Source organism: Manacus candei, unplaced genomic scaffold (genome assembly GCF_025592945.1).
Source record: "Manacus candei isolate 608988 ecotype Guabito, Panama unplaced genomic scaffold, ASM2559294v1 h1tg000002l, whole genome shotgun sequence".
NCBI classification, from domain to species: domain Eukaryota; kingdom Metazoa; phylum Chordata; class Aves; order Passeriformes; family Pipridae; genus Manacus; species Manacus candei.
The window spans coordinates 2,943,360-2,960,952 of record NW_026138050.1 but is presented as its reverse complement, the minus strand read 5'-3'; the positions used below and the strand labels follow the sequence as shown (position 1 = coordinate 2,960,952).

At 52.3% G+C, this 17,593-nt stretch overlaps 1 protein-coding gene across 9 annotated transcripts in view; it reads left to right on the top strand.

Moving 5' to 3' along the window:
• Positions 1 to 17,593, top strand: part of MPRIP (myosin phosphatase Rho interacting protein) — a 75,561-nt gene extending 57,968 nt beyond the window's left edge. For 4 of the 9 annotated variants that reach the window (XM_051777538.1, XM_051777514.1, XM_051777548.1 and 1 more), the window contains 9 exons: positions 1,623 to 5,486; positions 8,687 to 8,834; positions 9,413 to 9,530; positions 10,047 to 10,206; positions 10,315 to 10,434; positions 10,927 to 11,013; positions 11,687 to 11,849; positions 12,169 to 12,254; positions 16,455 to 17,593. In XM_051777538.1, coding sequence (XP_051633498.1) covers positions 1,623 to 5,486; positions 8,687 to 8,834; positions 9,413 to 9,530; positions 10,047 to 10,206; positions 10,315 to 10,434; positions 10,927 to 11,013; positions 11,687 to 11,849; positions 12,169 to 12,254; positions 16,455 to 16,526 — 4,818 coding nt within the window. In that variant the 3' untranslated portion in view covers positions 16,527 to 17,593. Of the gene's footprint in view, positions 1 to 1,622; positions 5,487 to 8,686; positions 8,835 to 9,412; positions 9,531 to 10,046; positions 10,207 to 10,314; positions 10,435 to 10,926; positions 11,014 to 11,686; positions 11,850 to 12,168; positions 12,255 to 13,345; positions 13,412 to 16,454 lie in introns of all 9 variants that reach the window. The other 5 variants (XM_051777521.1, XM_051777568.1, XM_051777530.1 and 2 more) reach the window with 4 other exon arrangements.

Here is a 17,593-nt window from a genome sequence, read left to right as displayed (position 1 = left end):
CCTGGAAGTTGGAGAGGGTTTTTGGAAGGGTTGGAGGATTTTGCCTGCTCCAGTTTAATTGTTCTGGGGATTTCCCTTGTGTTTCCTGGGAGCCAGAGGGATTAAAATCCTATTGTAGAAGGGAGTAACCCCACCAAAATGTGCTGGGGTGGAGGGAGTGGAGTCACTGAGGAAATTCTGCAGCCCCAGACTGCAGGCAAACATCACAGCATTTTTTTTTGGACAAACCCTCAGAATTTCATGTGCCCCCACCTCCATCATGCCTAATTTCGGGGAGGTTCCTATGTTGTCTCTGGGGGGGGGTGATGGAGGAGCCTGACTGCTGCCAGCCCATCCCTCCTGAGCTGCCTGGGGGTCACCAAGCCCAGGGCAGCCACTGACACCCACCCAATGCATGTGCCATGCACCGAAGCCTCTCCGGCTTCGTGTAACCCCTCTCTTGCTCTGAGCTTCCTTGGGACCCCGACTTTGATTCCTACTGGGAGAAACACTTGGGGGCTCCTGCTCCTCACAAAGGGACTGGAGACGGCGGGTGGGAGGGGGCACGTACTAACCTGTCCCAGGCGGATGTTCTTGCATGTTTTTGGTGTAAAGCATGAAATTTAACTTAACATAACTGAGTGTCACATCTGTGGGCTTTCCTTATCAGCAACCAGAGTACAGCAAGGCAGGCCAAATTCCCAGGCTTAACGCTGTGCTTCTCTCGCCTCTTCCTGTCTGTGGTTTTTTTTTTTTTAAGATACATAATTTCTGTCGCCTTTTGCATGACGCTTTCTGTGAGTTTTCTTTTTGCATGCTCCATTGCTTTGGTTTGAATCTCACAAAGGTTGGTTTCTTTCATTTTTACATTCTCATCACACCTTTTCCCTCCCTCCACTTGTCGGGCTTCTTATTTTGTCCTTTGTTGGTTTATTTTATTTTGCAGGTAGAGAAATTAGATCCTCCCTAGCCTTAAGCTTTAGTGTAACAGCATCTCTCTAATGCGTTGAGCAGCCACTCAGTCCTGTTCTGCAGGCACAGAAATGACATCTCCACCCCAGCTGGCCCGTGTCCCTGTGTTTGGGTGGGATGTGATGTCATTTGCTGTCACCTCACTTTCTGTTGTTGCTTTTGGTTGGTAGGACTGTGTTACCTGAACTGTGCACTTTTTGTTTCACAACCAGATGAACAAACCTGCTAAAAAAAAAAAGCAGTTCCTTTCTCCTCCACTTTGTTCCATCCCCTCCTCCTCCTCATCCTTCCCATTTTTCTCTTGTGTGTCTGTCTCTGTTTTACTGCTGGTGTTTCTGTTTCATTGTTTTTTGGTTCTGTTTGAGTTTGGGTTTATTTTTTTTTCCTTTTAGCCTGTTACTGTACAGCTGTTTTGATGTCGTGGTCAGTGTTTTCTGTTACTGGAAAGCAGTTGTTGCTCATTAAAAAAAAAAAAAAAAAAAAAGAAAAAAGTAAAAAAGTTGGTTAAAAAAAATAAATTGTGCCAAGAACAAATCATCCCAATTGGAGCATGTGAGTAGCAGCCAAATCGCTGCAAGGAGCTTTTCCATGGCCTGCCTGGCCAGAGGTGTGACACTCAGAAGGGAAAGCCAGGAGTGTTACTAATCTAGTATTTAATCAATTTTTTTAAGACCGAGGTGGCCGCCTCGCCATCAGGTGCCTGGCAGAGGCTCCATAAAGTCAACCAAGACCTCCAAAGCGAGCTGGAAGCCCAATGCCAGCGTCAAGAGGTGATCAATCAGCAGATTCAGTCGCTGAAGCGCAGCTACGCCGAGGCCAAGGACGTGATCCGGCACCACGAGGCTGAGATTCAGAGCCTGCAGGCGAGGCTCAGTAACGCGGCGGCCGAGCTCTCCATCAAGGAGCAGACCCTGGCCAAGCTCAAGAGCGACCTGAGGAGCGAGAAGGAGAAAGCCAAAGAGCAGCTGGAGGAGTGGCAGCACGGCGAGGCTGCGCTCAGCTCCCAGCTGAAGGCCAGTGAGCAGAAGCTGAAGAGCGTGGAGGCTCTGCTGCTGGAGAAGACCCAGGAGCTGCGGGACCTGGAGATGCAGCAGGCCCTGCAGAGGGACCATCAGAAGGAAGTACAGCGGCTCCAGGACAGGATCGCGGACCTCAGCGGGCAGCTGAACGCCAGCGAGCAGGCGCGGGTCCTCATGGAGGAGAAGCTGCAGAAGAACTACGAGGCTTTGCTGGAGAGCTGCGAGAGGGAAAAGCAGGTTTTAATACAGAGTCTGAAGGAGGTGGAGGACAAGGCCAACGAGTACGAGAACCAGCTGCAAAACAGCGCGCAGCAAATGGAGATTCTGCAGAAGGAGAAGCTGAGCGCCAAGTTCGAGGGCAGCGAGCTGGTCCACCAGCTGGAGGAGCAGCTGGTGATGAAGGAGGCCAGCATCCAGAAACTCGCTGAGCACATCAAGGAGCTCGAAAGGGAGAGGGATCAGATCAAATGTCGGTTCCACGAGCTCATGAATCAGGTTGCCGAGTCAGATAACGAAGTTGCAAAGCTACAAGCAAAGTTGAAAATGGAAGAGACCAACTACCACAACCTGGAGCAATCGTTGGAGGAGGTGTCAGATCAGTTCCGGGGTGTGCAGGAGGTGCTGAAAGAGAAAGAAGAAGAGCTGAGACATGTCAAGGAAATGCACTTGAGAATTGTGGAGAAGAAAGATCAAGATCTCAGTGAGGCTTTGGTTAAAATGGTTGCTTTAGATAGCAGTTTAGAGGAGACTAAAGTAAAGCTAAAGGCCAAGGAGGAGGCTCTAAAGAAGTTCGCTAGTGTGGGCACAGGTCCATGTGCTGAGGAAGCAGAAGACCTTGGTCCCAGTCTTGAGGCTGATGAAAGTCATCCATCCCAACTGGGGCAGGCTCTGCAAACTCAGGATGTCCTCCCAGCTCTGACTTATGCACTGAAAGAGGAGGAGGATGAGGTTCTTGAGACCAGCCAGAGGCAAGCAGAGGAATTCGGCTCCCCATCCAAAGCTCTAGAGCTCCAGGACCAAGAGTTGGTTCAGAAAGCCTTAGCAAAGCCTGATGTGGGAATCATGGGAGCCAAGAGGCAAAGGATCCGTTTCTCGAGCATCCAGTGCCAAAAATACATCCATCCAGATGGAACAGAAAAAAACTGGACAAGCAGTACCTCTTCAGACACGAGCCAGGACAGATCGCTGTCTGAGGAAAGCATGTCCTCAGAGCCAGCTCTGGGTTACCCCTCGTCAGGGACAAGCGACTCTGAGACTTATCTCTCCATCATCCATTCCCTGGAAACCAAACTGTATATTACAGAGGAAAAACTCAAAGATGTCACCATGAAGCTTGAAAGCCAGCACGGCCATAACCAGGAGACGCTTATCGCCCTCCACCACCAGTGGGCCAGCACGGAGTCCCAGCTGCGGGAACAGCTTCAGACCAGCTTGTCCCAAGTCAGTGCTTTGATCTCACAGCTGGAGAACGAGAGGCAGGAAAAGTTCAAGCTCATAGAAAGTCACGTCAGCGAGCTGGGAGGTTTCCAAATGAAAAACAATCAAGCGCTGACTTGCTTAGAGAAGTGCAGGGAGCAACTAAGAGCCTTGCCCAAATCAGACAAGGAAAAAGAGGGTGATTTGTTCCTTGTTAATCTGTCCAGCATGGAAACCACATTATCAAACGCGATCCAAGCCTTGAGCGGGGCGCCAGTCCCGTTGGAGTATCAGCAGAGTGAAAGCCTTATCACAGAAAGCCCCGCTCCAGAAGGAGGGGTTTTGGGAGAAGAGGAGCACGTCTCCAAGGAGCAGCGAGTGGAAGTGTTTGACGCCAGCCAGCTGAGATGGCTTTCTGAGAGGGTGGCATTTGAGGCCTCTCTCATCAACCAAATAGCAGAGTCTTTAAAAAATGCAAACTCTGAGATAGCCCAGCTTCTGAGAGAGATCCAGGGAACAGCTGAGGTGGTTTTGTTGGAGCCGGCAAGTGTTTCTCATACAGCCATCGATTTGGCCGGTGTCCTATCTAAGAAGCTGCTGCTGGAAGGCGAGTTCTGGAGCCAGGTAGAGGAGCTGAGAGCACACTTGAGCACCAGAGACAGAGAAGCTGAGGACAAAACAGAAACAAGTTTGGGGGTTTCCCAGTGTTTTCTCAGTGCTGTAGCAGATGCTACGTTGATCAAGGCAGAACTTGGGTTTGTCGCACAGAAAATGAGAGAATCTTTTCATCAGAGATTAAAAACAATTGAAGAAGACCTTCATAATACCAAAACAGCTCTCCAACAGCACAAATGCATGTTGGAGGAGATCATCAAAGCCTACAGGACTCCTGAGTTCGACAGAGTTATGCACCAGATTTCTGAAGCACTTGAAATACAAAAAGATGCTTCAGAAAGAGCCCAAATCTCCTGGGATGGGAGTCATGTCCAGATGGTGTCATGCCAGGAATTAGCCAAGGTGGAGGAGACTGGCAGCATGCCAGACCGTAGTAGTGGAGCTCTTGTTTCCATTCAGGAAGATCTCGCCCAACAACTAAAGGACAAATCCAATGTTCTGAAGGAGATATCTGTTGCCTTACTCTCTCTGCCTCCCGAGGAGGCAATGAGAGACTGTCAAAAGCTCCTGAAGATATCCCAGAGTCTTTCCTACCATTCGTGCATGGGAGACCTGGAGCGGTATTCCTCTTTGTTAGTCCACGATGCAATTGTTCAGGCTCAGGTTTGTTACGCCGCTTGCAAAGTCCGTCTGGAGCACGAGAGGGAGATGAAGTCCTACAGGGAGTCCCTGCAGAGCATGGACGTGCTGTGCCAAGAGCGTGTGAAGACGGTCTCTCTCCTGCGGGATGAGTACGAAGACTTGCTCAGGAAGCAGCAGGGTGAGTACAGCGAGGTGATCGCCGTGCTGGAAAGGGAGAACGCTGACCTCAAAGCCAAGGTGTCCCAGCTGGACAGCCAGCGGAGGCTCCTGGAGGAGGAAGAGCACAAACACAGCAAGAGCTTGAGCGAGCTCCAGGGACGTTACGAGGAGGAGATCCGGAACGTGATAGAGCAGCTCAACAGGACAGAGGATGCTCTGAAGGCCGAGAGGACTGAGGGCCTCAACCAGCTGGATGCCATTGTCCGTGACAAGCAGAACATGGAGCGATATCACCTGGAGCAGATGCAAACGCTGGAGGAAAAGTTCCAGGCCAAGATCAAGGAGCTGCAGGTCATCCACGGCGAGGAGCTGCAGGCGCTGCAGGAGCACTACAGCCAGAACCTGCAGCACCTGCAGGAGACCCTCGATGAGTACCAGAGGCAGCACCCAGAGGTGTCCCCCGCGGTGGTCCCGGGCACTGGGGACACCTGGGTGGCCGGCGAGGCGGGTGGCACCGGGCAGGACCCCGGCAGGGACCTGGACTCCATGCACGGCCTGAGGGAACGCATCCAGGAGCTGGAGGCCCAGATGAACGTCATGAGGGACGAGCTGGAGAACAAACATATGGAAGGGAGCGCTTCCACCTTGAGGGAAAAATACCAGAAAGACTTTGAAAACTTAAAGGTTTTGATATGTTTAACACTTTATGCTTTCTGCTGCTGAGTGCACAGGAGGGCACGTGCGGTCCTGGGGTTCGCTTGCTGAACTAAGGGGCATCCCCCGAAAGAGTCAGCGTGCCAAAGCAAGCCCCAAGGTGTTAGATAGGCCTCTGTAAAGCATAGTATTTCCTTTTCTCCATGCTGGGGTATTCTAAATGCATTGCTGAGGGCTTGGGAGGGTGGATTTTTGGAGGTGGTCTCTGTGTGGAGAGAGAGAGAGTTTCAAAGCGGCTCGATAACATCAAGCTCTCCTTCAGCACGAAGACCACAGTGTTTCTCTCTGTACCTGAGGCATACATTTTGTTTGTGACTTCCCTTTAAAAGCATTCCTCAACTCTGTCTTTCCCAACCTGATCCAATCTCCAGTCTGTCTCTGCTGCCTTCAAAAATGCAGGATGAAATGGAAACTTGATGCTCTCAAAATGTATGTTCCTGGGGAAAGTAGCTGCAAACAGATGCCAAATTCTGTTGCAAAGCAAAGCTCCTCTGCAGGAGGCTGTGAGGACCCTGCTGGTGTTGGACACAGCAGTCATGTACACAACAAACAGTGCACAGTTACGGGACACCCAGGTGAGGTGCAGAGAAACCCACTGGCAGTGAAATGCCACCGTTCAGATTGCCCCACCAGTCAAACTGGCTGTAAAAGTGACCCGAGATGGTCCAGCATCTAAAACAACCTCCTGGGTTTAGTGTTTTGCTTTTCATAGGAGAGCATTCCCAGTTAGGAAGTGAGTTTAGGGTGGTAGAGGACTCCAGCAGCACCAAGAGAGGCTGCCAGGTTGAACAGGAAACTAAAAGGGCAGTGATGCAGAGGCTATGCTGGTGAGGCTTTCATTCAGTGGTTACCCTTCAGAGTCATCAAAAATGTGGGAGAGCTTGCTTCCAGACACGAGATCCAGCACACTGGACTAGGGTTAAGCGTGGCTCAGCTCCAGCTGGTTTTAGCCTGGGAAGAGCAGTAGTTCTGCTGCAGCCCATAGGAGTGAGGTGGTGGTGGTCACTGAATGCTCTCTCCTCCCTCTTAACCCTTAGGAAGGAAAACTCCCTCTTGACCCCCCTGGTTAAGGTCAGTGGGACAGATGGGTAACACCCATCCTGTGAGCCAGGCACCAAACAGGGTCACTTGTGTTTGGGGATGTTCTTGGTTTGGAAGAAGCAAAAAACCCATAACCAAAGTGGAGGGTGAAAAGTAACAGTGAGCAATGGCCGTGACCTCCCACCTGTGTTACCGACTTTGCTCTGCCAAAATTTGCGGTTTGCCTGGTGGGATGGAAGCAGCAACTCTGGGTTAGAAACTTCGTCTGGTCAGAAAGTTAACCAGGTGATTATAAACCTGCCCACATGTGTCCAGAATGGCTTCAGTGTGCTTGATTCTTCTCTTCAGAACCTGATGGAGAATGTAGAATCAGTAACATAAAAGTAACTTTTTAGACTGGAGAAGAGAAGGCTCCAGGGAGACCTTAGAGCCCCTTAAGTGTCTCCAGGAGAGCTGGGAGAGACATTGGATGAGGGCGTGGAGTGACAGGACAAGGGGGAATGGCTTCCCACTGACAGAGGGCGGGGTTAGATGGGATATTGGGAAGAAATTCTTGGCTGTGAGGCTGGGGAGGCCCTGGCACAGGTTGCCCAGAGAAGCTGTGGCTTTCCCATCCCTGGAAGTGTCCAAGGCCAGGTTGGACGGGGCTTGGAGCAACCTGGGATAATGGAAGGTTATCCCCCATGGCAGGGGATTGGAACCCTGATGAGCTTTAAGATCCCTTCCAACTCAATTCCCAACTATGATTTTATGAGATACCAGTTTGTACGTGTTCAAGTCTCCTGGATTTGTAGCAATGCATTTACAATACATTAAATAGCGAATCTGGAGCCAGACCTATAGAGGAGTGTTCACCTTTTTCCTCTAATATTAGAGGTGTTTCAGGAGTTGGACTCCATGATCCTTGTGGATCCCTTCCAACTCAGCATATTCTGTGATTCTGTGTGCAATGAAGAATCCTGCAGGGCTGCTCTGTGCCACTCCAGTCAGCCAAGTCCAGGCAGGTTCTGGCACTGAGTTAGGAGTTTAAAAAAAAACAGCAAGGCTGAGAAAGTGAAGACTGCCTTGGGATTAAAACTTAAAGGGGAGGGAAAAAACCACTGGAGCTGAAAATCGAGAATGAGGTTGGCAGAGGTTACAGAGCATTTGACAATAAAGGGATGCTGAGGGGTGCATGTTAGTGAAGGTCAGTGGTGTTGGACTGTCCTGGGCAGTTTTGTTGCTGAGGGAGTGAATTTGTCCCCTTTAAATTTCCCATGGGGTCCCTAGGTGACAGTTCTCCCTTCCTCTGAAAAACAGTAGTGCTAATCAAGAAGGAATCCATTGAAATCAGGGAATAAAGCCAGCCTGTACCATTAAGAAGAAGAAAGGTGCAGCGCTTGGTATCAGGTTTGGCCCAAGCTGTCTGATGGGGCTCAGCACCTTGTCCCCAGTGTGTGCCCTTTCTCTGCTCGTGGCTTGGGCCTGCCTGTGGCTTTGCTGGTTCTGCCTCTGTCCTGCAGCCATGTGTCCATCCGGGATCCTGATGTGCTTGGGCTGACAGCTGAGCTGGGAACAGGCTTTTGCATTTGTCTGCTGTACAGGCAGGAGCGGGGTCTGTGCCGGGGGCAGAAGGGCCAGGCTGGAATTCATGATCTCCCCCCTGATTGCTGCTCCTGTGTCCTGGCCAGAGTTCACTCCCAGTAATTCAAATAGCAGGTAACTGCCCCTGCAATGTTTGCAGCAATGCTCGGTTGGGAATTAAAGTCCTGTTCCTGTCACATGTCATCTGCTTCCACCCAGAGGTGGCCACATAAAACCGGGCATTGAAAAGAGAGCAGAATGGGCATAGAAGGCTTTTTTTTGGTCGTTTTTTTTGGCATATATTTGCATTCCCCCATTGGGTCTGCCCCCAGACCTACCCTGTGCTCCCCTTTCATCGGAGCTATCTGGGTCAAGCAACTGCAGGAATAAGCCCTGACCTTGCACGGTTCATTCTCCTCCGTGGCTGAGGAAGGGGAAGATGCATGATGCACCTACCTGACCATGAGCTGACCTACCTGCTGGCATGTGGCTCCTGGTGGGCTCACCACTGCTGTGACACCAGCCCTGTGCTCCTGGGCCAACCCCTTCCCCTCATCCCTTTGCAGGCAACATGTGAAAGGGGCTTTGCAGCCATGGAGGAAACACACCAGAAGAAGATCGAGGACCTGCAGCGGCAGCACCAGCGGGAGCTGGAGAAGCTGCGGGAGGAGAAGGATCGCCTGCTGGCAGAGGAGACAGCTGCCACCATTTCAGGTACAGGGACACATCAGAGGGTCCCTTGTGGCAGCTCTGTGTTGATGGGGACATAGGGATGATGTTTCCTCCATGGAGGAGCAGAGCAGGGATGAGATGAGGGCTGGATGGGGAGCAAAGGGAGATGGGAAAGGGCTAGTGGGAGGGATGTTTTGGATGGAGGCCCATCTCCTGGTCCTTATCCAGGTTTGGTGCCCATCTTCTTGGCTGTTGCGTGGTCTGATCTGTTTTCCATTCCAACTCAGAAAGGCATTAGTCATTCCTGTGGTTAATTTATTGACAATTCCACACTGAATTCATTCTTCAGTGCCCCGGGGATTGTTAAAACGCTGGAGCTTGGGGTCTCTGCATTAGGAGTCCCACAGTCCAGGAAACAATGTGCGAATTGGACAGTCATTTGAACTTGATGAAAAAATGGGATTTGCAGAACCCTGAATACAGACTGAAGGGGCTGTGATGCAGTGGGAGCTTTGCTGGGATCATTCAGGTTTTTGTTCCTTTAAAAAACAAATAAGAACTCAAAAAACCTTCCCATGAGTGGAGGGTGCTGGGTGCTAACTCTGTGCTGTCCCACGCAGCCATCGAAGCCATGAAGAACGCACACCGGGAGGAGCTGGAGCGAGAGCTGGAGAAGTCCCAGCGCTCCCAGATCAGCAGCGTCAACGCCGACATCGAGGCCCTCCGAAGGCAATACCTGTAAGACCATCATCATCCTCAGTCTGTCGCTGTCTTGTGGGGAGATCACGTGTGTGAGAGGCTCTTCTCTCCCCTTTGATTTTGGCAATGATTGGGGCACACCTGCCATTGCAGAGGCCTCTTCCTTCCCAGCCCAACTGCACCCACTGGAACCTCCTGGTTGCCCATAATCTTTCAGTCCTCAGATCAATGTTCCCACATTACCCAAATTCAGCTGCTTTGTGGTCACCAGAAGTAGCAGATGTGCAGCCACGGTGCTGCTTTTCACACAGCTGCAGTGGAAGGGTCGTTCAGGCAGATGTAACAGGCAAGGAGGAGGTGCTGAGCTTTCCGTGCCAGGGTTGTTCTCCCAGCTGGGACAGAGAAGGGTTGACTCGCTCTGGGCTCCCAAAGAGAGTATGCAGTCCTCATCCTCAGTGCTCAGATCCCTGTTGGGTTGTCCTGGGATGCTGAAGGAAGAGTGGGCATGGGGGGGTTTGTATTTGGAGAGGACACTACCCAGCGTGTGTTCCGCAGGGAGGAGCTGCAGTCGGTGCAGCGGGAGCTGGAGGTGCTTTCGGAGCAGTATTCACAGAAGTGTTTGGAGAATGCCCACCTGGCGCAGGCGCTGGAGGCTGAGAGGCAGGCCCTCCGCCAGTGCCAGCGGGAGAACCAGGAGCTCAACGCTCACAACCAGGTGAGGGTCCCTGCCGTGCCCGGGGCAGCCAGCACGGGTGATGTTGGGCTCTGCTCCGAGCAGTGGCTGTGCTCCCCCTTCCCACAACGGCTCTCCTCCTCTTCCCAGGAGCTGAATAATCGCCTGGCTGAAGAGATCACACAACTGAGGAGCCTGCTGATGGGGGAGGGCGGGGGAGAGGCTGCTGGGTCGCCTCTCACGCAGGGCAAGGACGCCTACGAGCTGGAGGTGAGCTCTGCCGCAGCCGTGCCGAGGGGCACGTGGGTGGGCACATGTGCTGTGGCCCCTGGGAGCCATCCCATGTCACTGTGTCATAGCCATCTGTCCCTCTGACATCAGGTCTGCGTGGCTGGTCAGCACTGTGCATGGTGGGCTGCAATGGGACCAGGAGATTTTCGGGTCCTGATCTTCCCTCCTCACTGTGTCAAGTCAGACACTTGCTCTTCCTTCTCCAGTCTCTGCTTGTCCCTGGGGTCCAGTCCATGCAGAGCAGTGGGGATGAACTGAGGGCTGTGCAGGGACCACATCAGTGGTGCAAGCTTGGCCAAGTTCCCAGGAGATTCAGGAGGAATTTTCTTGCATCAGAAGAAGGGTGAACCAGAGGCTTTGTGGGGCTGAGCCTCCAGCCCTGGCTCAGTTGTCACTGGGCACAGCGGGCGAGCATCTCGGGATCAAACTGCATTTGCTTGGGTGGAAAACATGCTGGGTTTGTTCCCACAGGTCCTGCTGCGGGTCAAAGAGTCTGAAATCCAGTACCTGAAGCAGGAGATCAGCTCCCTCAAAGACGAGCTGCAGACAGCACTGAGGGTAATGCCAGGGATGGTTCTGCAAGTCCTCTTTCTGTGCTCTGCTTCTGCATGTGTGTGTGTATGCGCTCTTAGGTTTCAGCCCACTTATACCCAGATTTGAAACAATATTCAGTTTTTCCCCTGAATGGAATTCAATACCCATTTTCCTGTCATCAGTAGAGCACTCCACTGTGACTGTATCAATTTAGGACTTATTCCACAAAGGAGACAGTGTGGGAAAACATCCCCTTTAGTGTGATTTCCCCATTTTCTGTCACATCAAATCAGACTTAAATGGCAAAAATAATCAGCGTTAAGAGATCTGCCCAGCCTCGCAGCAGTGGATCTGGTTTGTTCTGGACAAGCCAAGGCCATTTCTGGGAATTCTGCTTGAATTCTGTGTGTTGGCTAAAATCAAAAGCCACAAACAATCCTGTAGCTGAGGGGCTGCCTGCACGGGCAGCACTGTGTGCTCGCCGTTGGCTCACAGCTTTCCGCCTGTCTCAAATCCCGTAGTCCCGTAACGCTGTTGGAAGCAGCTTCGAGGGTGTGTGTTGCCCCAGCCAAGCATTTCTCCTGCTGCCGGCTCTTCTTCCGTTGGCATTTGCCAAGCTCCTCTTCAGTGCATCCACAAACCCCTCGGCTCCAGCTGTCTGTCTGGCTCCATCGGGTTGTTCTTGTTCCCTTGCCAGGATAAGAAATACGCCAGCGACAAGTACAAAGACATCTACACGGAGCTGAGCATCGTGAAGGCCAAGGCAGACTGTGATATCAGCAGGTTGAAAGAGCAGCTGAAAGCAGCCACAGAAGCTCAGGGAGAGAAATCCCCTGTGAACACCACTGTATCGGGATATGGTCAGTCCTCCTCCAGCAGCTCTAAGTAGTCCTGGGTGTCCCGAGCTAACACGTGCATCCGGGCCTGAGTGTAGGACTTGGCCTTCCAGCCCACAGATGGGAAGCTGATGGGCTTTGAAGGCCTTCTGGCATTTTGCATCAGGAAAACCTCGTGATGCAGGGGGGCAGAGACCCTCAAAAGCTCCCTCTGCCTTTAGGGCGGTGCTGCTTGAGCTGGGCTCATCAGGACACCTGCCCAGGCTGGGAGGGCAGAGGAGCCCCAGCCCTGCAGGAATGCAGTGGGCACCAGGCTAACCCCACTTCTTTTGCTTCTTCCCAGATATTATGAAATCAAAAAGCAACCCTGATTTCTTGAAGAAAGACAGATCCAGTGTTAGCCGGCAACTAAGGAATATCAGGTCAAAGGTGAGCTCAGATCTCCTGCCCAGTGGGATGGGAATGGGGAGTGCCTACATTACTCTCCAGTGGGGGTCCCAGGTGGGAAAAAATTGGTAGGGGAAGAAAACTGAGAATTTCCCAGTCACTAGTGCTGGCCTGGATGGTTTTTGACTGCAAAAGGGCTGACTGTGCAGCCAGGCAGGGCCCGATCCCCCACTCCTGACCCTGCTGAGCTGGAGGTGTGAAGCTGCTCCCTGCTTGGAAAAAAAGGATGAAGTTCACCCTGTTCTTTGGTCTTTCACAGGAGGACTATCCCAGTATTTGCTCCCTGTTTTCAGTTGAAATTGAGGTGGAAATGTGCACATCATTATAGGTTTTAGGGTTCATGACTGCAAGATTTTTGGTCTTTCTGTGTGGCAACGATGCCTTGGTCCTGGGCCTATTTAACACACACTTTCCTTGTGTGTTACCATGGTGCAGATGGCCCTGTGCCTCTGTGGGCCTTCTGTGCTTGCTGTTGGTCCCAAAGCCCAGTGATGCTGTGCCAAGCTCTCCTTGGCAGCCAGTTACATCATATGGGACTACAGGGATAAAACAGGGCAAATAATGCTGATCAGGAGTCAGCATTAAACATAAGTCTGCTGGGAGGAAGATGAGCATGAACAAACCTGCTTTGCCTCTCACCTGGTGTCTCATGCTGATGTTTGAAGTGGTTGGGCCCTTGCAGGAGAGGCAAAAGGCTTCAAGCTCGGTGCCCACATGGAGAAACAGTCACTCCCAGAGCTCTGTGAGCGGCAGCTCCTCAGCTTGGGGTGCCTGCGCTGCACCCAGTGAACACAGAGAGACCTCTGTGCATTTTGGGGCAGCTCAGACCTGCTGGGCCAGTCTGATATTGGGTTTCCCTTCACCACTTCAACTCAGATCACTTTTTCTGTGGTCTCTGTGTGTGTTGCTTGGTGGGAAAGGAGGAGAGGAGAGCAAGCAAGGGCTGTGCCTGGGTGCTGTCGCTGCGGGGCGGGGGCTGGGGCTGCGCCAGCGCCAATGCACTTGGGATTTATGAGCTTCTCGTTTTTTGTTTTTGTTTTTTTTTTTCTTTATTTTGCTTTTTCCTTCAACAGTCCGTTATTGAGCAGGTCTCATGGGATAACTGAAATGAACCCGAGTCCAGGTTCCCTGCCACGTAGGTAAACAAACCGGCACCCGCCCAGCGACGCAGCTGCCCACGGGAGCGGCCCAACTTTTGCATGCCCTGCTCACACCTCCACGGCAACCAGAGCCCTTCTTCTCTTGATGACTGACCCGTTTATTTACGGCTAATTCTTTTCCTGGGGGAGGGGGGAAAGGGAGGGGAGAAGTCAGTGCACCCAGGATCTGTATGGAACACGGCCTCTCTGGCTCTTCCCGGGGGAATATGGCTTTCTCGTCTTCCTGCTCCTCCCACCCTCTCCAACACAGCTCACTGACACGGAGAGGATTTGGGCATGGTGGGGCACGTTTTCCTGTTTGCTGTGTTGGGAGCGTGGGACACTGAGTGTGCACGCCTGAATGACTCTGCATGCCTCAGACTAAACTCCAGCACCATCCAGGTCTCACAGGAAAACACCCAATTTGCTGTTAGTCAGGTGGAGGAATGGTCAGGGATGCCTGTAAGTGCATTTCCCACAACAGCCTGGAGCATGGGAAATGGTGGCCCCTGCCTCAACTCCAGAGGATGATGTCCTGGGCTGCCCTAAATGTCCTTTGCCCATAATTGCTGCATCTTCAGGTTGATTAGGGCCCAGTAACCTCCTCCTCCTGCTCTCCAGTTCTCCTCCAGCCCCCAGTCTCCACCCAGCTGCTCTCCATCCCTTGGCACTGTGCCTGCATCCCACACAGTGGCTTCCAAGCTCATCCAGCAAAAGGAGGGAGCTGTTGAGAAATATGGCTGACCCAATGAGCCAGATATCTCCATTAACTGGAGCAATAGTTAAATTTACTGGCCTTTGGCGAAGACTGAGGTTGGAGCACCTGCAGAGGCAGTTTAGAGGTGATGGGAGTTCCCAGCACGGTGACAGAGGGGTGGCTGGAGAGCCCCAGGAAGTGTGATGGAGGATCCCTTTATCTCAGATATCATCCCATATTAGTCTCACTTCATCAGGCTCCCCTCATCAGCAACTCAAATGGGTTGTGAGACTGCTTGGGGGCTGAATTTGCTGGAATTTGTACCATCAGGCAGAATGGTCTAATAATTCCTGGTGCCTCCTTCCATCTAATGAGAAATCAGATGCACGAACTGGAATGCACGAGTTGCTCCCATTTAAAGAGGCCCAAAGTAAACTTCCCTTAGGAAGTGTGTGCTCAGAGACTCACATCCCAGGAGACTCTGCTGCCCATTGGAAAGAAAGCACAGAGCATTTGGAAATTCAATCCAATTCAGTGCTTTCATTTCCGTGCTGCCTGGCAAAGCCGTTCTGTGTTTGTGGGTCTGTGGGAGGAAAAACATTTCCAGAAATACAGTAACCATGGGAATCTGCACAGCCTTGGGGCAAGTTTATCATGGAGTCCTGCCTTGATAAACACATGGGAAAAAAAAAACCATCCAAAAAGTCTAACCTGCTGCTGTGATTGAACAGTCCTCTGGCACCACAGTCAGGGAAGGGAAAGGAAAAGGAGAGATGGCTACCTGTTAACAAGGATCATAAAATCCCAGAATGGTGTGGGTTGGAAGGGATCTTAAAAATCATCCAGTTCTAACCCCCTGCCATGGGCAGGAACACCTTCCATTATCCCAGGTTGCTCCAAGCCCCGTTCGACCTGGCCCTGAACGCTTCCAGGGATGGGGCAGCCACAGCTTCTTTGGGCAACCTGTGCCAGGGCCTCACCACCCTCATAGGGAAGAATTCCTTCCCAATATCCCATCTAACCCTGCCCTCTGTCAGTGGGAAGCCATTCCCCTTGTCTTGTCACTTCATGCCCTTGTCTAGAGTCCCTCTCCAGCTCTCTTGGAGCCCCTTTAGGCACAGGAAAGGGCTCTAAAATCTCCCTGGAGCTTCCTTTTCTCCAGGTTGAACAATCCCAATTCCCTCAGCCTTTCCTTATAGGAGCTGAGTTCCATTCCTCCAGTCTGTGCCTTTGAAGGTGCAAGTCTTAGTCTGTAAAGCAAATAATGTTCCAGCTGCAGAGTGAATTCCTTGCGAGTTCCAAGGAACGGGCTGGCAGGCAGCTGTGCCAGCAGTGGGGCATGAAGGGGCAGAACCCTGGCTCTGGGGGCTGTTTTTAGGGGGGATGGCTGTGCCAACTCATCCACAGCAAACAGGGACAACTCACTTCCCAAGGCTTTGCTCCCCTGAATCTCATGCCACAGGTTTGAGGCTGGAGGAGGGAGAGAGGCTGGTGTTAGGTTGGTGTGTCCCCTCGGGCTGGTTTCAGCTTAAAGCTGACTTACAGGAGTCAAGCAATTTGTTTCTGGGTTTCTGCCCCTCTCATTGCTGTTCTCCTGGGTTCCCACATGTAGGTGAGGGATTTCACAGTTCCAAGTGCCAAGGGCTAGGAGGGCTGGCTTATGTGATGGTCAGCTGAGCGTTGTGCCTTGAAATCTGGATGCTGCATCTGAATTGGATCAGCCATCAGACCCTGCCAGACCTGAGCAGAATTTAGGAGTTGTCTGTCTAACCCTGGGCAGTCGAGGCAGTTTTGGCTTGGGATAACCCCAGGCTGGGATTAGAGTGGTTGAGATGGCCACTGGCAGCACACACCAGTTTCCAGGGCTCCTTGAGCAAATCCTGCATTGACCAGAGCCAGAACCATCCCCATGGGTGCCACAGTGGTGCAGGAGGCAAGGAAGGACCAGTGTGCAGGTCCTGCTCAGCATCCTGGGGCTTTAGGGTACCAAATCCAAGCTTCATCCGAGGTTCCCATGGTGCCTGTGCTCTGCTGGAATTGCCCCATCCAGCACTGCACCACGGGCCCAGGGGGTCATCTCCCAGTCAGCTAATCCCGCTTGCAGCATGGTGTGTGCCTCTCATTCGCTTCTCGTCCGTCGCCTGGTTCATTGCAGTCTCACCCTCTCTCTAGGCACCAGTAACCGCCCTCCATAACCGTGTGTTTTCTCTCAGCATGTCCCACTAATCTCTCCGCCAAGGAGCCCATCCCTCCACTGCCTCGTCTCCTCTGCCTGAGCATCGCCCCCTCTCCGCGTGCCGGGCGCCCGCCCACGTCCCACGCTCTCTTGTCTTTTCTCTCTCCCAGAGTCTGAAGGAAGGCCTGACTGTGCAAGAACGCCTGAAGCTTTTTGAATCCAGGGACTTGAAGAAAGACTAGTTCTCCCCGCTCCGCTTGACCACGCGCACCTCCCAGCTTGAGGCAGCACAGCACCAGCACCGTTTGTCTCTCGTTCCTTACGACTGTCCTTGCTGTCGTTCGTCTTGAGGCTCCCGACGGGACCCGGCGCCGCGGTGGTGCCCCCCCGCCGCCCCCTCGCCTCCCCGGCTCCTTTCCCTGCTTGTGAGATGCTCCAGAGACTCTGAGAGAGAGAGAGAGAGAGGAAGGGATTGGATTGGGGTTTTTCCCCCCTCTCTTCGGCGCTTTGTAGGAGAATCCTTTCTTTACTGTAAACCATTACACTAAGTGTCAGTATTAAGGCTCAGTAGCCTGTTAATAAGCTATAGCTCTGTCGTACCGGCCGCTCTGGTGTGCAAGCAGGGCCTGGGTGGTGTCGGCCAGACCGAGCTCTTACTGCTGTCTAGAGACCCAGTGCTCAGAGCACGCCAGGAGCCTGATCTAATCATTGATCTCGACTGCATTACTTGCACCTACAAGGGGGGAAAGCCCGGGGGAAGCTGTTGGGGAGCGCGAGTCTGGAGGTACAACACTGACATCCCGCTGGAGAAGGATACAAGAAGTGATTCTCCTGCCCCGTGACTGTGCCGTATCCTGAATGTAGGTGCCACCGAAGCCTGGCGAGCTTTGGTGGCTGCCCAGGTGGTTTTGGATAGGGAGCTGCAGCTACTGAAGTGCACCAAGTCTGCCCCGTCGGCGCGTCTTCGCTCCCGTCTCGCTGGTGGTCGGAGTTGGTGTTCCAGGGGCTGAGCTGTAAGATCACTTTCTTGCCTCTGTTAGATCAAGCCCAGCACTCTCTTTTTTTGCTGTTACTCCCTTCCTCTCATTGAGTCCCGTGTATCCCAGGGTCTGTGCGCATGTGAAACTCCCTTTTCCTAGTCAAAGGAAAGTAGAGTAGAAAGTAGAGCCAATATTGACTGAAAATGCACAGTGCTCAATGCGTATAATGCTCCTTTTTTATCAGCTTCTTGAATTCAACTCTTCTTGTCAGCAGGGCAGCTCCTATTTTAATTCTTTAATCTTTTCCTGAAATAAAAGTCTCAAAACCA